Source organism: Macaca nemestrina, chromosome 14 (genome assembly GCF_043159975.1).
Source record: "Macaca nemestrina isolate mMacNem1 chromosome 14, mMacNem.hap1, whole genome shotgun sequence".
NCBI classification, from domain to species: domain Eukaryota; kingdom Metazoa; phylum Chordata; class Mammalia; order Primates; family Cercopithecidae; genus Macaca; species Macaca nemestrina.
The window spans coordinates 20222501-20236360 of NC_092138.1; the positions used below are offsets into that span (position 1 = coordinate 20222501).

General features: G+C 36.7%; 1 protein-coding gene across 1 annotated transcript in view; it reads left to right on the top strand.

Annotated features, from left to right (window-relative positions):
- LOC105498714 (G protein subunit alpha q) overlaps nt 1–13860 on the top strand; it is a 321416-nt gene that overhangs the window by 235733 nt on the left and 71823 nt on the right. Inside the window, exons 4-5 of the mRNA XM_011770985.3 lie at nt 5610–5738; nt 8664–8793. Coding sequence (XP_011769287.1) covers nt 5610–5738; nt 8664–8793 — 259 coding nt within the window. The remainder of the gene's footprint in view (nt 1–5609; nt 5739–8663; nt 8794–13860) is intronic.

Below are 13860 nucleotides of genomic sequence, written 5' to 3' on the forward strand. Positions count from 1 at the left end.
AGCTATAAACTAATGGGCATGATTTCTGTGAAGTCTTTCATGCAGTGCAGCCATACTACACAAAAGAATGTTTTGAGGATTATCATCAAGGACTAGAGATTGTTCGAACAGGTTCCCAGAAAGTGACTGTATCCAAAATATATAAAGGTTCATTTCATCTCTGTAAATCTCACCATTCTTATTTTTATGTAACCCTTATTTCTCCACAAGTTGATAAACTCCGTGCAGGTAAGGATCATATCCAATAAATCTTTCTATCTGTAGCATCTACCATAATGTCGTTGCCAAAATATGTTGTTTAATTCCAGATGACTCTGCATTTTGCTTATGGTCAGAAAGGAATCATTGAAACATTAATACACAAGTGTCTTTGTTCCCTCACTTTTCATTGAAAACCATCAAAAACCTCTTTTTTCCATCAAGAAGATTGTGTCAGAAATGTCTGGTTGATAAAGTCCCATCTCCTCAGTTTGCACTGTATTAGACAGAATGCTAAGGCCTGAAAGCTTGAAACAGATATAAAATGGACATACACATTGCGTCATTCTCTAGCCAGGACCTAAAGAATAGCAGGAAGCAAATCTACTAAATGAAGTTAAATAATGCTTTTTCTTTCTCTGTTGTCTTTATCAAGAGACATTTTTATTCAGAACTTGGTTATGACATCACGCAGGCCAGTAATAGCCAAGAGAAGTAATTTCGTAAGGATGGATAGCTAACAACCTCTTCTCTCCTGTGTTTTTGCCTTTCTAACCACTACAGCACTTCCCATAAAATAGTTTTAATTTGGGTCCATGCTGAGCACCTGCAGTGCTCCAGGCCCTTGGCTAAGTGTTGTTGATACAGCCATGGACGAAGGCACTTGTGGGTCCTCACCACCGAGTGTGAAGGGCAAACATGTGGAAGAATATTGAGTTCGGGGTTTATTTTTTTAAGTAAAATTATAAATTAATAATTTATAATGTCTCAGCACAGTGAAAAGTCATTAAATCCCCATGGAGGGTTTGGAGTAAGGTGGGTTTAAGAAGCTAAATCTCCCATTTTCTAACATGAATAGCTTGTCTCCTAGATACTTAACAAACCTGATGTAAAACATGGGAGCTTCCTCTCCCTGACATCAGGAGAGAGTCACTGCCAGATACTTGTTACACATACATTGCCTTGGAAATGTACCTGTGCCTGGCACCATGGCAACACCCTTGAGAATGACCTCGACAGCCACTCAGAATCATTCCTACAAAACAAATTATGGCTATAATTAACTCTCTGAATTTACTCTACAGTATAAATTTGTTCAGACCTTGGTTGTTTTTTGTTGTTGTTTTTTTAGGGTTGAATGAATGGAATAATTTAACAAGAACCCATCCCTCATATTCCACCAGATTTTTTTTTCAGAATAGAAAATGCTTCAATGGAAAGTACAATTCAGTTAAGAGATTATTTTATTACCTTTTCTCAGTATGTGACGAGGACCATCAAATGAGGATGTTCTACTCTTATCATGCTGGAACTCTAGTTCTAGGGGAACAAAGTGCCTTTTTTCTCTAGCAAATGTGAGATACAGAGAGTGCTGAGTCCTGTGAGCCCATAGTGAGGGGAGTTGCATGGGATTGGGGGTTATGCGGGCAGCAGCTCTTTGGTCCCTTCTTGGCAATGAAAAATGCGGGGTTTTTTTGTTTTTTTGTTTTTGTTTTTTTGAGACAGAGCCTCACTCTGTTGCCCAGGCTGGAGCGCAGTGGTACAATGGTGGCTCACTGCAACCTCTGCCTCCCGGCTTCAAGCGATTCTCATGCCTAAGCCTCCCATGTAGCTGGGATTTCAGGCATGCATCACCACACCTGGCTAGTTTTTATATTTTTAATAGAGATGGGGTTTCGCCGTGTTGGCCTCGCTGGTCTCAAACTCCTGGCCTCAAGTGATCTGGGCCTCCCCAAGTGCTAGGATTACAGGTATGAGCCACTGCGCCCAACCAAAAATGCGGTTCGTGGTCTATACATTTTACCTGCTTCATAAATTGTCTGTAACATATCTTCACTCCTGGGTAGCTTCTCAACTCCCCAGATTTTACTCTAGGAGAAAATAGTTTGTATGTCTTTTGTTTAGTTGGAGGTTTTGTTGTTTTTCTTTGCCTTGTTTTAGGTTTTGGTTTGGTTTGGTTTTTGGTTCTAGATGATGTGTTGCAACTAGCAGAGCTAGATACAGTTCCTCTTAGTCTTTTCTTCTGTTAAGATAGATTAATTTAACTCTTTTACCCCAAGCAAAGTGAGCCTTCCTCTCTGTCATTCAACTGAGGCAAAGCAAAAATAATGGCAAGCAAAAACTGTAGCTTCCTTTTAAGTTAACCAGAAATTTATGAAGCATCTTTAATGGCTGTTTCTTTGCTGTGATCTGTGTTGATACCTGGGCAATGAACAGACAGAACAGAGCCTGGCAGGCAGCAGGTGCTCAGTGTTAGTTGTTGTTATGCTGTTGTTGTCATTCTCTGTGATCTATACTGCCATTGAAAAGATGAAGAGGAAAAAGTATTCTTGCAAGTATGAATGTCTTGGATATTCAGTTCAGTACCTTGAACTTAGGAGTGATACCACTGACAATTTTTTTAGGGTAGCCTTTAACGCCTTTAAGTGGAAAGTTTTCTAGTGGCAGGTATGTGCCTGATTCCATCTTATCCAAGCAATGTGACAGGTAATTTCCCACTTCATGTACTGGTTCCTTAAATTACCTTGTGCTAACACTCATCTGTGCTTTAGTATGGAGTGGCAATGAGTAATCTGTTAGGTTTATCTTCAGAAAACAGAAAACCACACTTTCCCTTTACCTCAGGAACAGCACAGCACCTTCCATTACAAGAATCAACAGCCGTCTGTTCTGACCTCTGTGTGTGGTGTTAAGTGAGTAGAGATGGTTTATCGGGCAATATATTTCTGAGCAGCCTTGCCAGTGGAAATTTCAAGTTATTTGATTCCTCTGAAATAAATTTTTGTATACAGTAGTTAAATGGTGAACTTATAGATTTCAAAGTGTACATTCAGGTTTTTCAAATCAAGAAGCTGATAAATTAGAAAACTCCATCCATACAGAGTAGCTATCTGATTTTTTGTTTATGATATAATGAGCTGGTTTATCAGTAGAGTGAAATACAGATCACTTCCTGGAACATGTGCTCGTTAACTCTATCAGACGACTCCATGATCATGGCAAGATATTTACTAAAATTCTGGGTCTGGTTCATTTTTACATTTCCTTTCTGTCTTTCACACCAGTATTCTCCCAGCCTCCCTCTATTTGTCTTCCAACCAGTTTTATAATAGTTGGAGATATCAGACTGGTTCTGTTACTCCATAGAGAGCTGATTGCCCGCTAGAGAATCATCAGTGTATCAGGTAAAAGGGCCCTGGAATACTAATTAGTTGATTTGCAGTAGGAATTTCTGGGCTGATACTTTTTTGTCTTAAAGAATTGATAACACACCTCCAAAGAGGCAGTAATTTTATTTCTTTGTTAAAGTCAGACTTAACTCTTTGTTAAAGTCAGATTTAATCCTCCTACTTTATGATTCCATGAATCTTGTAGATTTAACTTTTTTTTACATTCAGTTTCCAATTTAAGGGTATCATTCATACAGAAATACCACTAGTAAGAATGCTATTTAAATAATGCTAAAACTAAATCTCAGCATAGGAAATCATCAGTCCATCCAACATATATTCATTAAGTACTATTTACCTGGAATTATTTTTAGGTACTAAGGCAGAAATAAAGATGGGTAAGTCAGAGTCCCTACCCTGAGTAGGTCATGTCCACTGAGTATTTGTTATTGCTCGGTTGTGATATGCTATGCACAAGGCATTCATTGTTGTGTATCTCAGAACTCACTTCTTGTTTGTGGGTATAAAGAGTTGAAGATCTAACCCCTTCCCTTTCTATTAAGGGTCCCACCTTTTCTTTAATCTGGTTCATAAGTTAGTTACTTTGTGCATATACTCTGTAGTTGTCTGTTTTGAAACCATGTCTGTGCCCCATCCTTTCCAGGACAAAGGAGAACACAGTTACTCTTTGAAATCATGAAGATACCACTCAATTCTATCAAATTGTGTCATTCTCAACATTTCAGATTATTTTTTACACTTTGAGAAAATGAAACATGAATAGAATAAAAGATTCTTGACATGGCAGAATTATACTGATGAAGAGCATATGTGTGACTGCCAGGGGTGAATGGAATAAAAGATTCTTGACATGGCAAAATTACACTGATGAAGAACATATGTATGACTGCCAGGGGTAACACAGGTAGTGATAGAACAATTCTGTGTCCTGATTGTGGTGGTATTACACAAATCTCTACATATAAAATCTCATAGAAATAGATACCCCCCATAATATGGTCAGCCCTCTGTATCTGTGGGTTCTGCGTTTGTGAACTCAACAACCTATGGATCAAAAATATTCAGAAAAATATTGTATCTTTACTGAACACGTACAGACTTTTCCCCGTCATTGTTCTCTACACACTACAATATAACAACTATTCACATAGCATTTACATTTTAAGTAACCTAGAGGTGATTTAAAGTACAGGAGAGGACTATGCATATGCATACATTATATGCAGATACTGTTCCATTTGATATAGAGGACTTGAGCCTCCAGGGATTTTGGTATGTGCAGGAGGTCCTGGGTCCAGTCGCTCACAGATACTGAGGGATGACTGTATACACATATACAATATATAGCATGTGAGTATGTAACAACGGATGAAATTCGTAAGGGCTGTAGTTTTGTTAATAGTATTGTATCAGTGTCATTTTCCTGGTTTTGATAATGTACTATGGTTATGTAAGATGTTATTGTTTGGGGAAGCTGGGTAAAGGGTACAGGGAAATGCTCTGTAATATTTTTGCAACTTCTTGTGAGTCTAAAGTTATTTCAAAAGAAAAAAAATTTTTAAGGGAAGGGAAAAGTATCAAGTATCATAAAACCAGGTAAATGTGAAGTTAAGGTGTGGTGACTCCAAACATCGGGAATATCTGACCTTAAGACACATTATTACTGCAGTAATTAGAAATGTCATGGCTTCACATTAATCATGAATGACTTAGGCTCTGGACAGAATTTAGGACACTGTAGCATGCTGTCTTCTCTTAGGGGAATAATGAAATTCATTCCAGGAAGACTCTGACGTTCTGCAAAAAAAAAAAAAAAAAAAAAAAAAAAAAGAGGCATTCTGACCTTATGTGCAACTCTGTTATCTTAAAAACTGTTTTAATCTTCTGCTTTGGCAACCAAGCCTACTAAACAAGTAGAGAATAGGAAACTAATTTGAATTTCTTTGTCTCCCACCCCCTGCCTCTGGGGAGTATGAGTTCTAATTGATAATAAGAGAATAAATGAGAACTATGGTGTGTATGTAATCCATAGATGGATAACCTTCCAGTAATGGAAGGTTGACTTTATCTTTCTTTTCCACAGACTTCTCTACCACTTTCTGATATTTTTCTTTCTCTTCTTTACTTCTCTGTTAGGGCTCATTTTTGTCCTTCCCTTTCCGTAGACAGCTTTGGTGTGATGGTGTCACTGACATTCTCATTGTGTCTTCCCTCCTCTAGCTATCTTAATGACTTGGACCGCGTAGCTGACCCTGCCTACCTGCCTACGCAACAAGATGTGCTTAGAGTTCGAGTCCCCACCACAGGGATCATCGAATACCCCTTTGACTTACAAAGTGTCATTTTCAGGTAGTAATTGAGTCCATAAAACCTATTTCCCAGCTTTTTATGCCTTGAGTACATTTGGTAAACTCTATAAATACTGGAATCATGTATAGGCTTTAAAACAAGATAGCCTTTTTACCAATTATTATTAGTTACACAAATAAAATGACATATTCCTGAAGGAGGAAACAACAGAAAGATGTACTGGAGGCCGGGCGCGGTGGCTCACGCCTGTAATCCCAGCCCTTTGGGAGGACAAGGTGGGTGGATCACCTGAGGTCAGGAGTTTGAGACCAGCCAGGCCAACATGGTGAAATTCCTTCTCTACTAAAAATACAAAAATTAGCTGGGCGTGCTGGCGGGCGCCTGTAATCCCAGCTGCTTGGGAGGCTGAGGTGAGAGAATCACTTGAACCCAGGAGGCAATGAGACGACATTGCACCACTGCATTCCAACCTGGGTTACAAAGTGAGACTCCATATCAAAAAAAAAAAAGAAAAAAAAGGAGAAAGGTGTACTGTCTTGGAACATTTGGCATTTCAATTTAAATCACTAAGAAATCAATAAAAATCTTAGTTTTGCTTGTGGTTGAGTAAAATCGGTTAATAAACCATTGGTCTTAACTGTAATTTCTTGGGCAATCATTTTAACTGTAAGGACAATGGATATGTTTTTAGAATTATGTAAGCTATGAATGATCTTATGGTGTTGTCAAGCACAAATTATATAGTGTCAGAAGTTTTCATGCTGGTGTTTTCCCCGGGTCCTCTGGTACCAATGCAAAATTTTTCAGTAGCAAGAATAATATGTGATATTTTGTGTTCATAAAATATGTTGCTTAAAAAATTTTGAAATACATGATTTTGAAAATGGGTTAATTAACCTAGTGTACATTTACCTAGCAAAATAGAATGAAATTTATTACCTCATCTCTCACTGCTGCTGTTCTGTCTAGATAATACTTCAACAGAAGCATTCTGTTGTTTTGTGTTTAGGATGAGAAAAAATAAACAATACTGATGTACTTTCATTCGATCTCTTATTATGCAATCACTCAGTTCTACTTTTAGTTAGAATACAAACTACATGGTGCTTTGAGAAATGAGAATGTGTCTTGGAGTGTGGAGAGTTGATTTTCTAGGAGCGCCCACCTCGTTGAAGATGGATGTGTGCAATATTGGTTATGAAGTAGAAGTTATTATCTCCTGTGTCACTCTGCCAAGTGATTCTGATTAGCAGGCCCACCTTCATTCCTTGCCGTGACACTGTGTTTTCTTCTAATCGGCCTCTGTACCTGAGGTCAAATCTGGCTGCCATACATTGCTCTAATAGATATTGCCACAAAGCAGGTGGCATTTTGAAACTGTTTCTGAGCCTCAGTTTTTTAATCTATAAAATGGTTGTATTGCATTAGATGATCCCCAGGGTTCCTTGTAGCTCCAGCATTCTATATTACTTACGTTTTAAGTTTATAGTATATAGATTTAGAAATCTTTAATTTGAGACACCCAGATCTCCTTCCTCCATGTTACAAAATATTTTTAGAAAACATTGCATTTCATGGGGATTTTCATCTACTTATTGCTTCGCAATTAGTGGATTCTGAAACCAGATTACAATTACATGTTGTTTTTTCCATGGTTTGTACACTAGCTTTTGAAGTACGTTTTTTTGCCACTACAGTAAAAGTAATGGCTTAGAAGTTTAATTTTCCACCACCATCAGAAGCATCTTTTAGGGCCCAGTGTGACAGAGTTTCATAGAATGAGGATTTCATGTAAATTAGTAGCATATTATTCACGCCTTGGCATTGGGGAAGACCCAGCATTTTAATACTTCTGAAGATCTAAGAATTTTGACTTCGATGTCCATAGTACGTGGATCTCCCTGGATTCGTTGTTTTGCCCCTTAGATGTGTCTCCTGTGCCTTACTAGGCTTACAAGCAGTCACTTAGAAGATCCTTGAGTTCTTAGTTTAGGTTAATGCCAGGAGGCAGGAAAACACCAGGAGCGACTGCAGTTTTAAACAAATGTTTAAAGAGCCCTACTTTCAAATTTTTGTACCTAAACCGCTCATTCTCTGAGACTATTTTTTTCCTGTGAACATTGTGTACAGTTCATCCAAGATACAGATTCAACAATTTGGACAAACTTTGACTCAGTGCCAAGCATTGCTAGATATTTTCACACATACATTGTCACTCAAATTAATTGATGTCAGAGTTGGTTTCTGAGCAATAATTTAGCACAGAATTGATGTGTTAAAAACAAATGACTGAAATGGTTCACATGATGGCTTCCATCTTGTACCTTGTAGTATCTTCATTCACTCACACTTCATTTCCAGTAAGTGACCTGACATGGCTAGACCTGTGCCAGATTCTTATCAATATTGGGAAGAAAAAATTGCCCAAAATGCCTACTCTGCTAATGAAGGCTGAGTGGGGTCATATCTGCATTTAGTGGAAGCATCATAGCACACATATTGAAATGTATAGCAAGTCACATATTTTAAGTGTACTTGTAGTCATATCTAGCATCCATAAAAAATACATGAGGATCTGTTTTCCGATTTTATAGGAAAAGAAACTGAAGTTCAGTATTTGCCAGTAGGGCTTAACACAAAACTCATTCAGTTTTGGACTCTTCAGTTCTTCATTAAATAAAATACCATTTTGCTTGGCACAGATAAGGATTTTTTTTACAGTGTTACAGTTTTCGTACACACTGATAACTTTCTTAAAACCATCATGATGTCTTACCCAGAATGTCTTGACTTTGAATATTAGGTAATAGGAAATTAGTAATTATTCAATAAGTATTAATTGAATTGACTTGGATGATCATTGTGATTCAAGAGAATATTTTCCCCAAGTTTGTAAGTAGTGCTATATTTATGTTGACTTTTTAGTTTTACATGTTATTAATATGAGTATTGTTAACCTTGCAGAATGGTCGATGTAGGGGGCCAAAGGTCAGAGAGAAGAAAATGGATACACTGCTTTGAAAATGTCACCTCTATCATGTTTCTAGTAGCGCTTAGTGAATATGATCAAGTTCTCGTGGAGTCAGACAATGAGGTAAGTGTTCTTTAGACAGGCAATGGATTATCATTTTATTATCTGATACAAGTAAACGATAGGAAGTAGGGTATGGGGAATGGAGTGAACTGACTTCTTTGCTTTCTTGAAATTTGATTTTAAGACTTTTAAAATAACCAAAAATAATCCTGTTACCACATGGTACACTCAAAGTGGCAAGCTCTTCTGTCAGATGTATGAGCAGGTCTGTGTGTTCAAATCTATTTAGAGCCTATTTGATACTTTTTAACACTATGCAGAGGTTCTAAAAATGAAAATAACATGGAAATCCTAGGCTAATCATCAGATCATTTTATAGTCTTCCTCCTACAGGATAGAACTGGGAGTGTTGGAGTGAGTCATCCTGTTTTGTTTTGTTTTCATTTTGTTTAAATCATTGTTTGTGTGATGGGTGTGTCCCAAAGAGTACTCAAAATCTCTCTTGGCAAATGTGAATGACTTTGCAGCTGGGCTCTAAATCAGTTCATTATGAGCCATGGAATGTCTTGGTGAGGCGGCCTTTCTGCTCTTATAGAATTCTCTAGGCTGCTGCATAATTTTGTCTCTATTAAGCAGAGAGCAGTTGAAGAAGTGTCCTTAATATGCCTGTCTGGAGAACGAATTCAGTATTGCTATCTCCTCCCATTTACAGGGAAACTTAATAGGTGTAAATGTGGATTTTGAGGATGGTAAAGACCTGACTATGAATCAGTTGATTATGGAAGATAATTAAGGGATGTAGAAATCCGTGCTTCTGAGCTGTAGTTGTGTGCTTGTGTGTGTGTGTGTGTGTGTGTGTGTGTGTGTTGGGGGAACAGAGAAGACACCATTGATACCCTGTTAGAGGCAGAGTTTGCAGTGTGATAGGTTAATAATAAATATTAAATATCCTAATAATAGGGTAGAAAAAAAGAATGAAGTGAGAGATCCCCATTTGCTGACTAAAATAGGATCTAGCATATTATGCTTTTAATACAGTACGTTTTTTAGGTACACAAGAATTCCTGACTTGTTCTTTTAAATATTATTTCTGCCAATATTAATATCTCCATTAAAATACATATCCAAGCTTCTATAGTATTTCTTTTATGTATAGGATTGATAAAGTTTCCATGAACCAACGTCTCATATAGAACCGAGAGTTACCTGTTGATGCATTTCAGAATCACTCCTGAGTTGCGAGTATATCGGCTTTGGAGTCAACCAAATAACTTCTGTTTAAGAATGAGGCTTCTTTATCAATCAGTTGCCCCCAATAACTATAAAGCAAAGTGCCTAAAAGCATGCTACAATATACGACAGTAAGTTACCACGGTATTAGGCAGTTACTGTCAGAATTTTAGCTATGATATCTCTATCTGTATATCTTTATGTCTGTGCTTGTTTGTTGTTACATAATTCCTGGATGTAGTATTTTAAACGTACTGCATATTTTGGGAGCAGATCTATTCTAACACTTCTGATTTTTTTTAATGTTGTATCAAGACAAAAAAATATTCTGAGGGCTTCCCTACTATATGCTGGGTACCAGAGTATCTAAAAAGACACAAAAATGGAGAAAAAAAATCAACTCTCCACTAAAAGACCTTATAAACTAGACCTTATAAACTAAATATAAACTATTTTGGTCAAAATAAGCCATATGGGGAAAGGTAAGCCTTTGCTATGTAGGTTGTCATATCTCTTCTTTAATTTGCCATCCAATAAAATAAAATTTGCATTTATCAATTACACAAGAGATATAAGAAGCAAATGTGAACTTATTTCTGATGTTTACATTATAGCTAGAGGAGGATAAGTGTTTATCAACACACATTTTACACAAGATAAATGTATTATATATATGAAGAAATAATATGTCATGATTTAATACTTAGCAATTTACCACTTTAAAATTATCAAAATGGAAAAGAAAGTAGATTCCTTTGGCAGCTCATAAACTAATTCAGTTCAACCGAATTGAATCTGGTTCTTCAGTTACCTGAACATTACAGATCATTTATTCCATTTTTCATCAGACATAGCTAATAGTGACTAGATTTTTATATAAAAGTATATTATGTTAATTAGAATAAAATGGCATAGTTTTTATTATCATGTGTCATAATTTAAGTTCCCACAGTAACTTGACATTCAATGTACAGGTACTAAGAACGTCTAAAAATATTGCCCCAGTTCCTTTGATTCCTATGGTGATGCCTTATGCTCCTTTTGAATAGTTACAAATTAAAATAATAAAGCTATCATTTTTTCATTTGGACTCCCTTATTACTTGTGAATCTTTTGAAAGTCTAGGTAATTCTATAAGATAAAAGTCAACTTATATGTTGTTCCTTTCTGAGCCCTCTAGTCAAGCCTGATGATAGTATGGGATCATGAGAAAAGTACTATTCATTAATTGCTTCATCCATGTTAGCCACAGCTGTCACCGTCTATAATTAGGAAGTACTGTCAAAAATATTTTTTAATGTTGGCATGTAGTCGCATTATCCCTTTTTTTCCCCCAGTTGTACTAATGTATGATAATATCATTGCCTCTCAGCTTCCTTAATCATTAAGAAAATTCAGAACTACAGAATTCTAGTTTCCCCAAATTTTTTGGTTTTGGTAAGACAAAACGAAATAAGCTCCAGAAACATTTTGTTCTTGGTTTAGAAGTCTAATGTTCATAACTTTAATCCAAAACAGACTTTGTTGTGCCTCCCTCCCTTGGTATATATTTGTGAGAAAAACCTAGGAATGGATTCTGACAGCTTTTCTTTCTATCCCAGGAAACTGGAAAATGCATTGCAGACCACAGACAAAAGCAGCTAAGGGAAGCATTTTAGATTATTGCTTTTGCTTTTTAATATTTCTAAAACCTTATATATTAATCTTCATAATTTTATGTAGGTCTTTTTTCTGCCTAGATTCTCAGCCTTTCTATTGTTGGGGGAATGAATGTCTTTTTTCCTTCAAAGAAGGAAATATATTATCAAATAGTGGCTAGAATACCCAGGGTGGTAGAACTTTGTTCATCTGTGTATTCCCTTTGCTGTCTTATTTTTCCTGTGATAACACACCAGCATGGAGTCCACTATTCTGCTGTAATCCTTTCATGGGTACATGATTTCAGTGCTCCTGAAAGCCCAAAGCACACACTAAGACATGCTTGTAACATATTTTAGTTTATCAGTGTGTATACAAACACTGCCTTTTAGTCTTTATTTTTCTGATTTTCTGTTTCACGAATAGCTGAGCACTACTGCAAAGATGTTTTCTCAGACATTGTCTCAATGACCGTCTTCCAGGCGAAGCTCTTTGTAGAATCACAAAGACTGAGATCTTTTTCTCCTCCATGTCCTTTTTGAATGTGAGCTTTGAATTTATTAATCATCTTGAAATGGTCATGAGGAATTATGTTATCATTTTATTAAAACTCAAGATAGTTCTCCCTACCCTAGGCCCTCCTTTGATCAAGGTGGATTCCCTGACCTTGGTTCCCATAAACATTTACTCATCCTTCAAACCTGATTTTTGAAGTTGCTCAATTGATAAAGTAAAAGGAGAGCGTAGACGTTTATAATACCTTAGCACTTTATACCCAAAACTTGCTGAAGCTATTACTCATCGGAATCTACCAGCTGACCTCCCCATGGAGGGGACAAATCAGGTTTGATGATGTGCGTCATAATGATGAGGTTACAGGAATGGAGAGATGGCCTGTGGCCGAGGTCACTCAAGGCCAGGTCCCCTGCCCTTCCAGACCAGGTCCCCTGCCCTTCCAGACCAGCTTTCTTTTCCCTCCCTCACAGTGTCTTCTAGATGTTAGAGACAAACTTAAAGAAAAAGCAAGAGGAGCTATAAGGCAGCAAAGAGGGTGGAAGTAGAATGAAAATCCTGCCCTTTCGTGAAGGAGTTGAAGTAACTCTCCTCTACCTCTAAGTTCTTCTTACACAGATTGGTAGTAAGACAAGCCAGCGATCCTTTACCAGTAATTTAGAGTTCCTGTATTGCTCATTTGATTTTGAACTATCTTAAAACAGTTAGTCTAAAATGTGCATTTCCTTTGGATATGTCTCTTCTAGTAGGTTTTTAAATGAAGCCATTTTGAAGTTACTCAGATGCAATCAAAATTTGAACATTTTCTTTAAAAAGTGTGAAACATGTACTTTGTTCTGCTCTAAAAATTGTTGAGTGAGCTTTTGGGAATTTTTTTCAAATGACATTCAGCTTTTGGGGGGAAAACCTGACTAAAAATTGAGGAGAAAAAAACTCAAACCCCAAAGGAAAGACCTAAAGAACATTTATAAGTAGTTAAAAGTAAAAGCTTAGGTTAAGATACCTGGTCTCTGATCGTTAATTGAATTGAATCAAGCCCGCCTTTATCGAATCTTAATCAAATTAGGCCTTTGGTACACTTGGCTCAGATTCATGACCTGATTCATAAGGCTATTCCTGAAAGACACCCAGCTTTTATATTTAACCTCTTTCCTGTTTCCTCATTACTTTGTTCATTTTCAGTCACTTGTCCCTTTTTTAAACTCCTCCTCTCACCTTTCATTCTTTGGCTTTTTTCTTTCCTCATTATTGTACTCCTTCTTCAACTCTTTGTTCTCCTTGCTTCCCTTATGCGAGAAGGAAGTTTTCTGATTACCCAATTATGAGTTTGAATCAGAGACCTGGACTTAGTGCTGCTCAGGGTATAGGAAGCAGACACACATGAATGCTTTTTGTATGCATAAAATTTGGAAAGGTTTTAAAGAATTTACATTGAATTTATACAGTATAATCTATGCAGTAGCTTTTTTTTAAAGATGAATTATGTTATGTGAAAAAGGCCGATTGTGGAATAGTATATTTAATATAATGCAAGATTTGTAATTACAACTAATTATGAATATAAAATTATTATGTGGATGATTATTCACCCCTTTGCAAAAAGGAAAGGAATTTGGAAGATTTTCTACCAAGGCTAAGGTGTACACAGTGATTGTCATTGTCACTAGGTAATAGCATTAGCAATAATAATTTAAATGATACTTTTTTAAAAAAGGTAAAATAAAGTAAGACTTCAATTTGAGAATT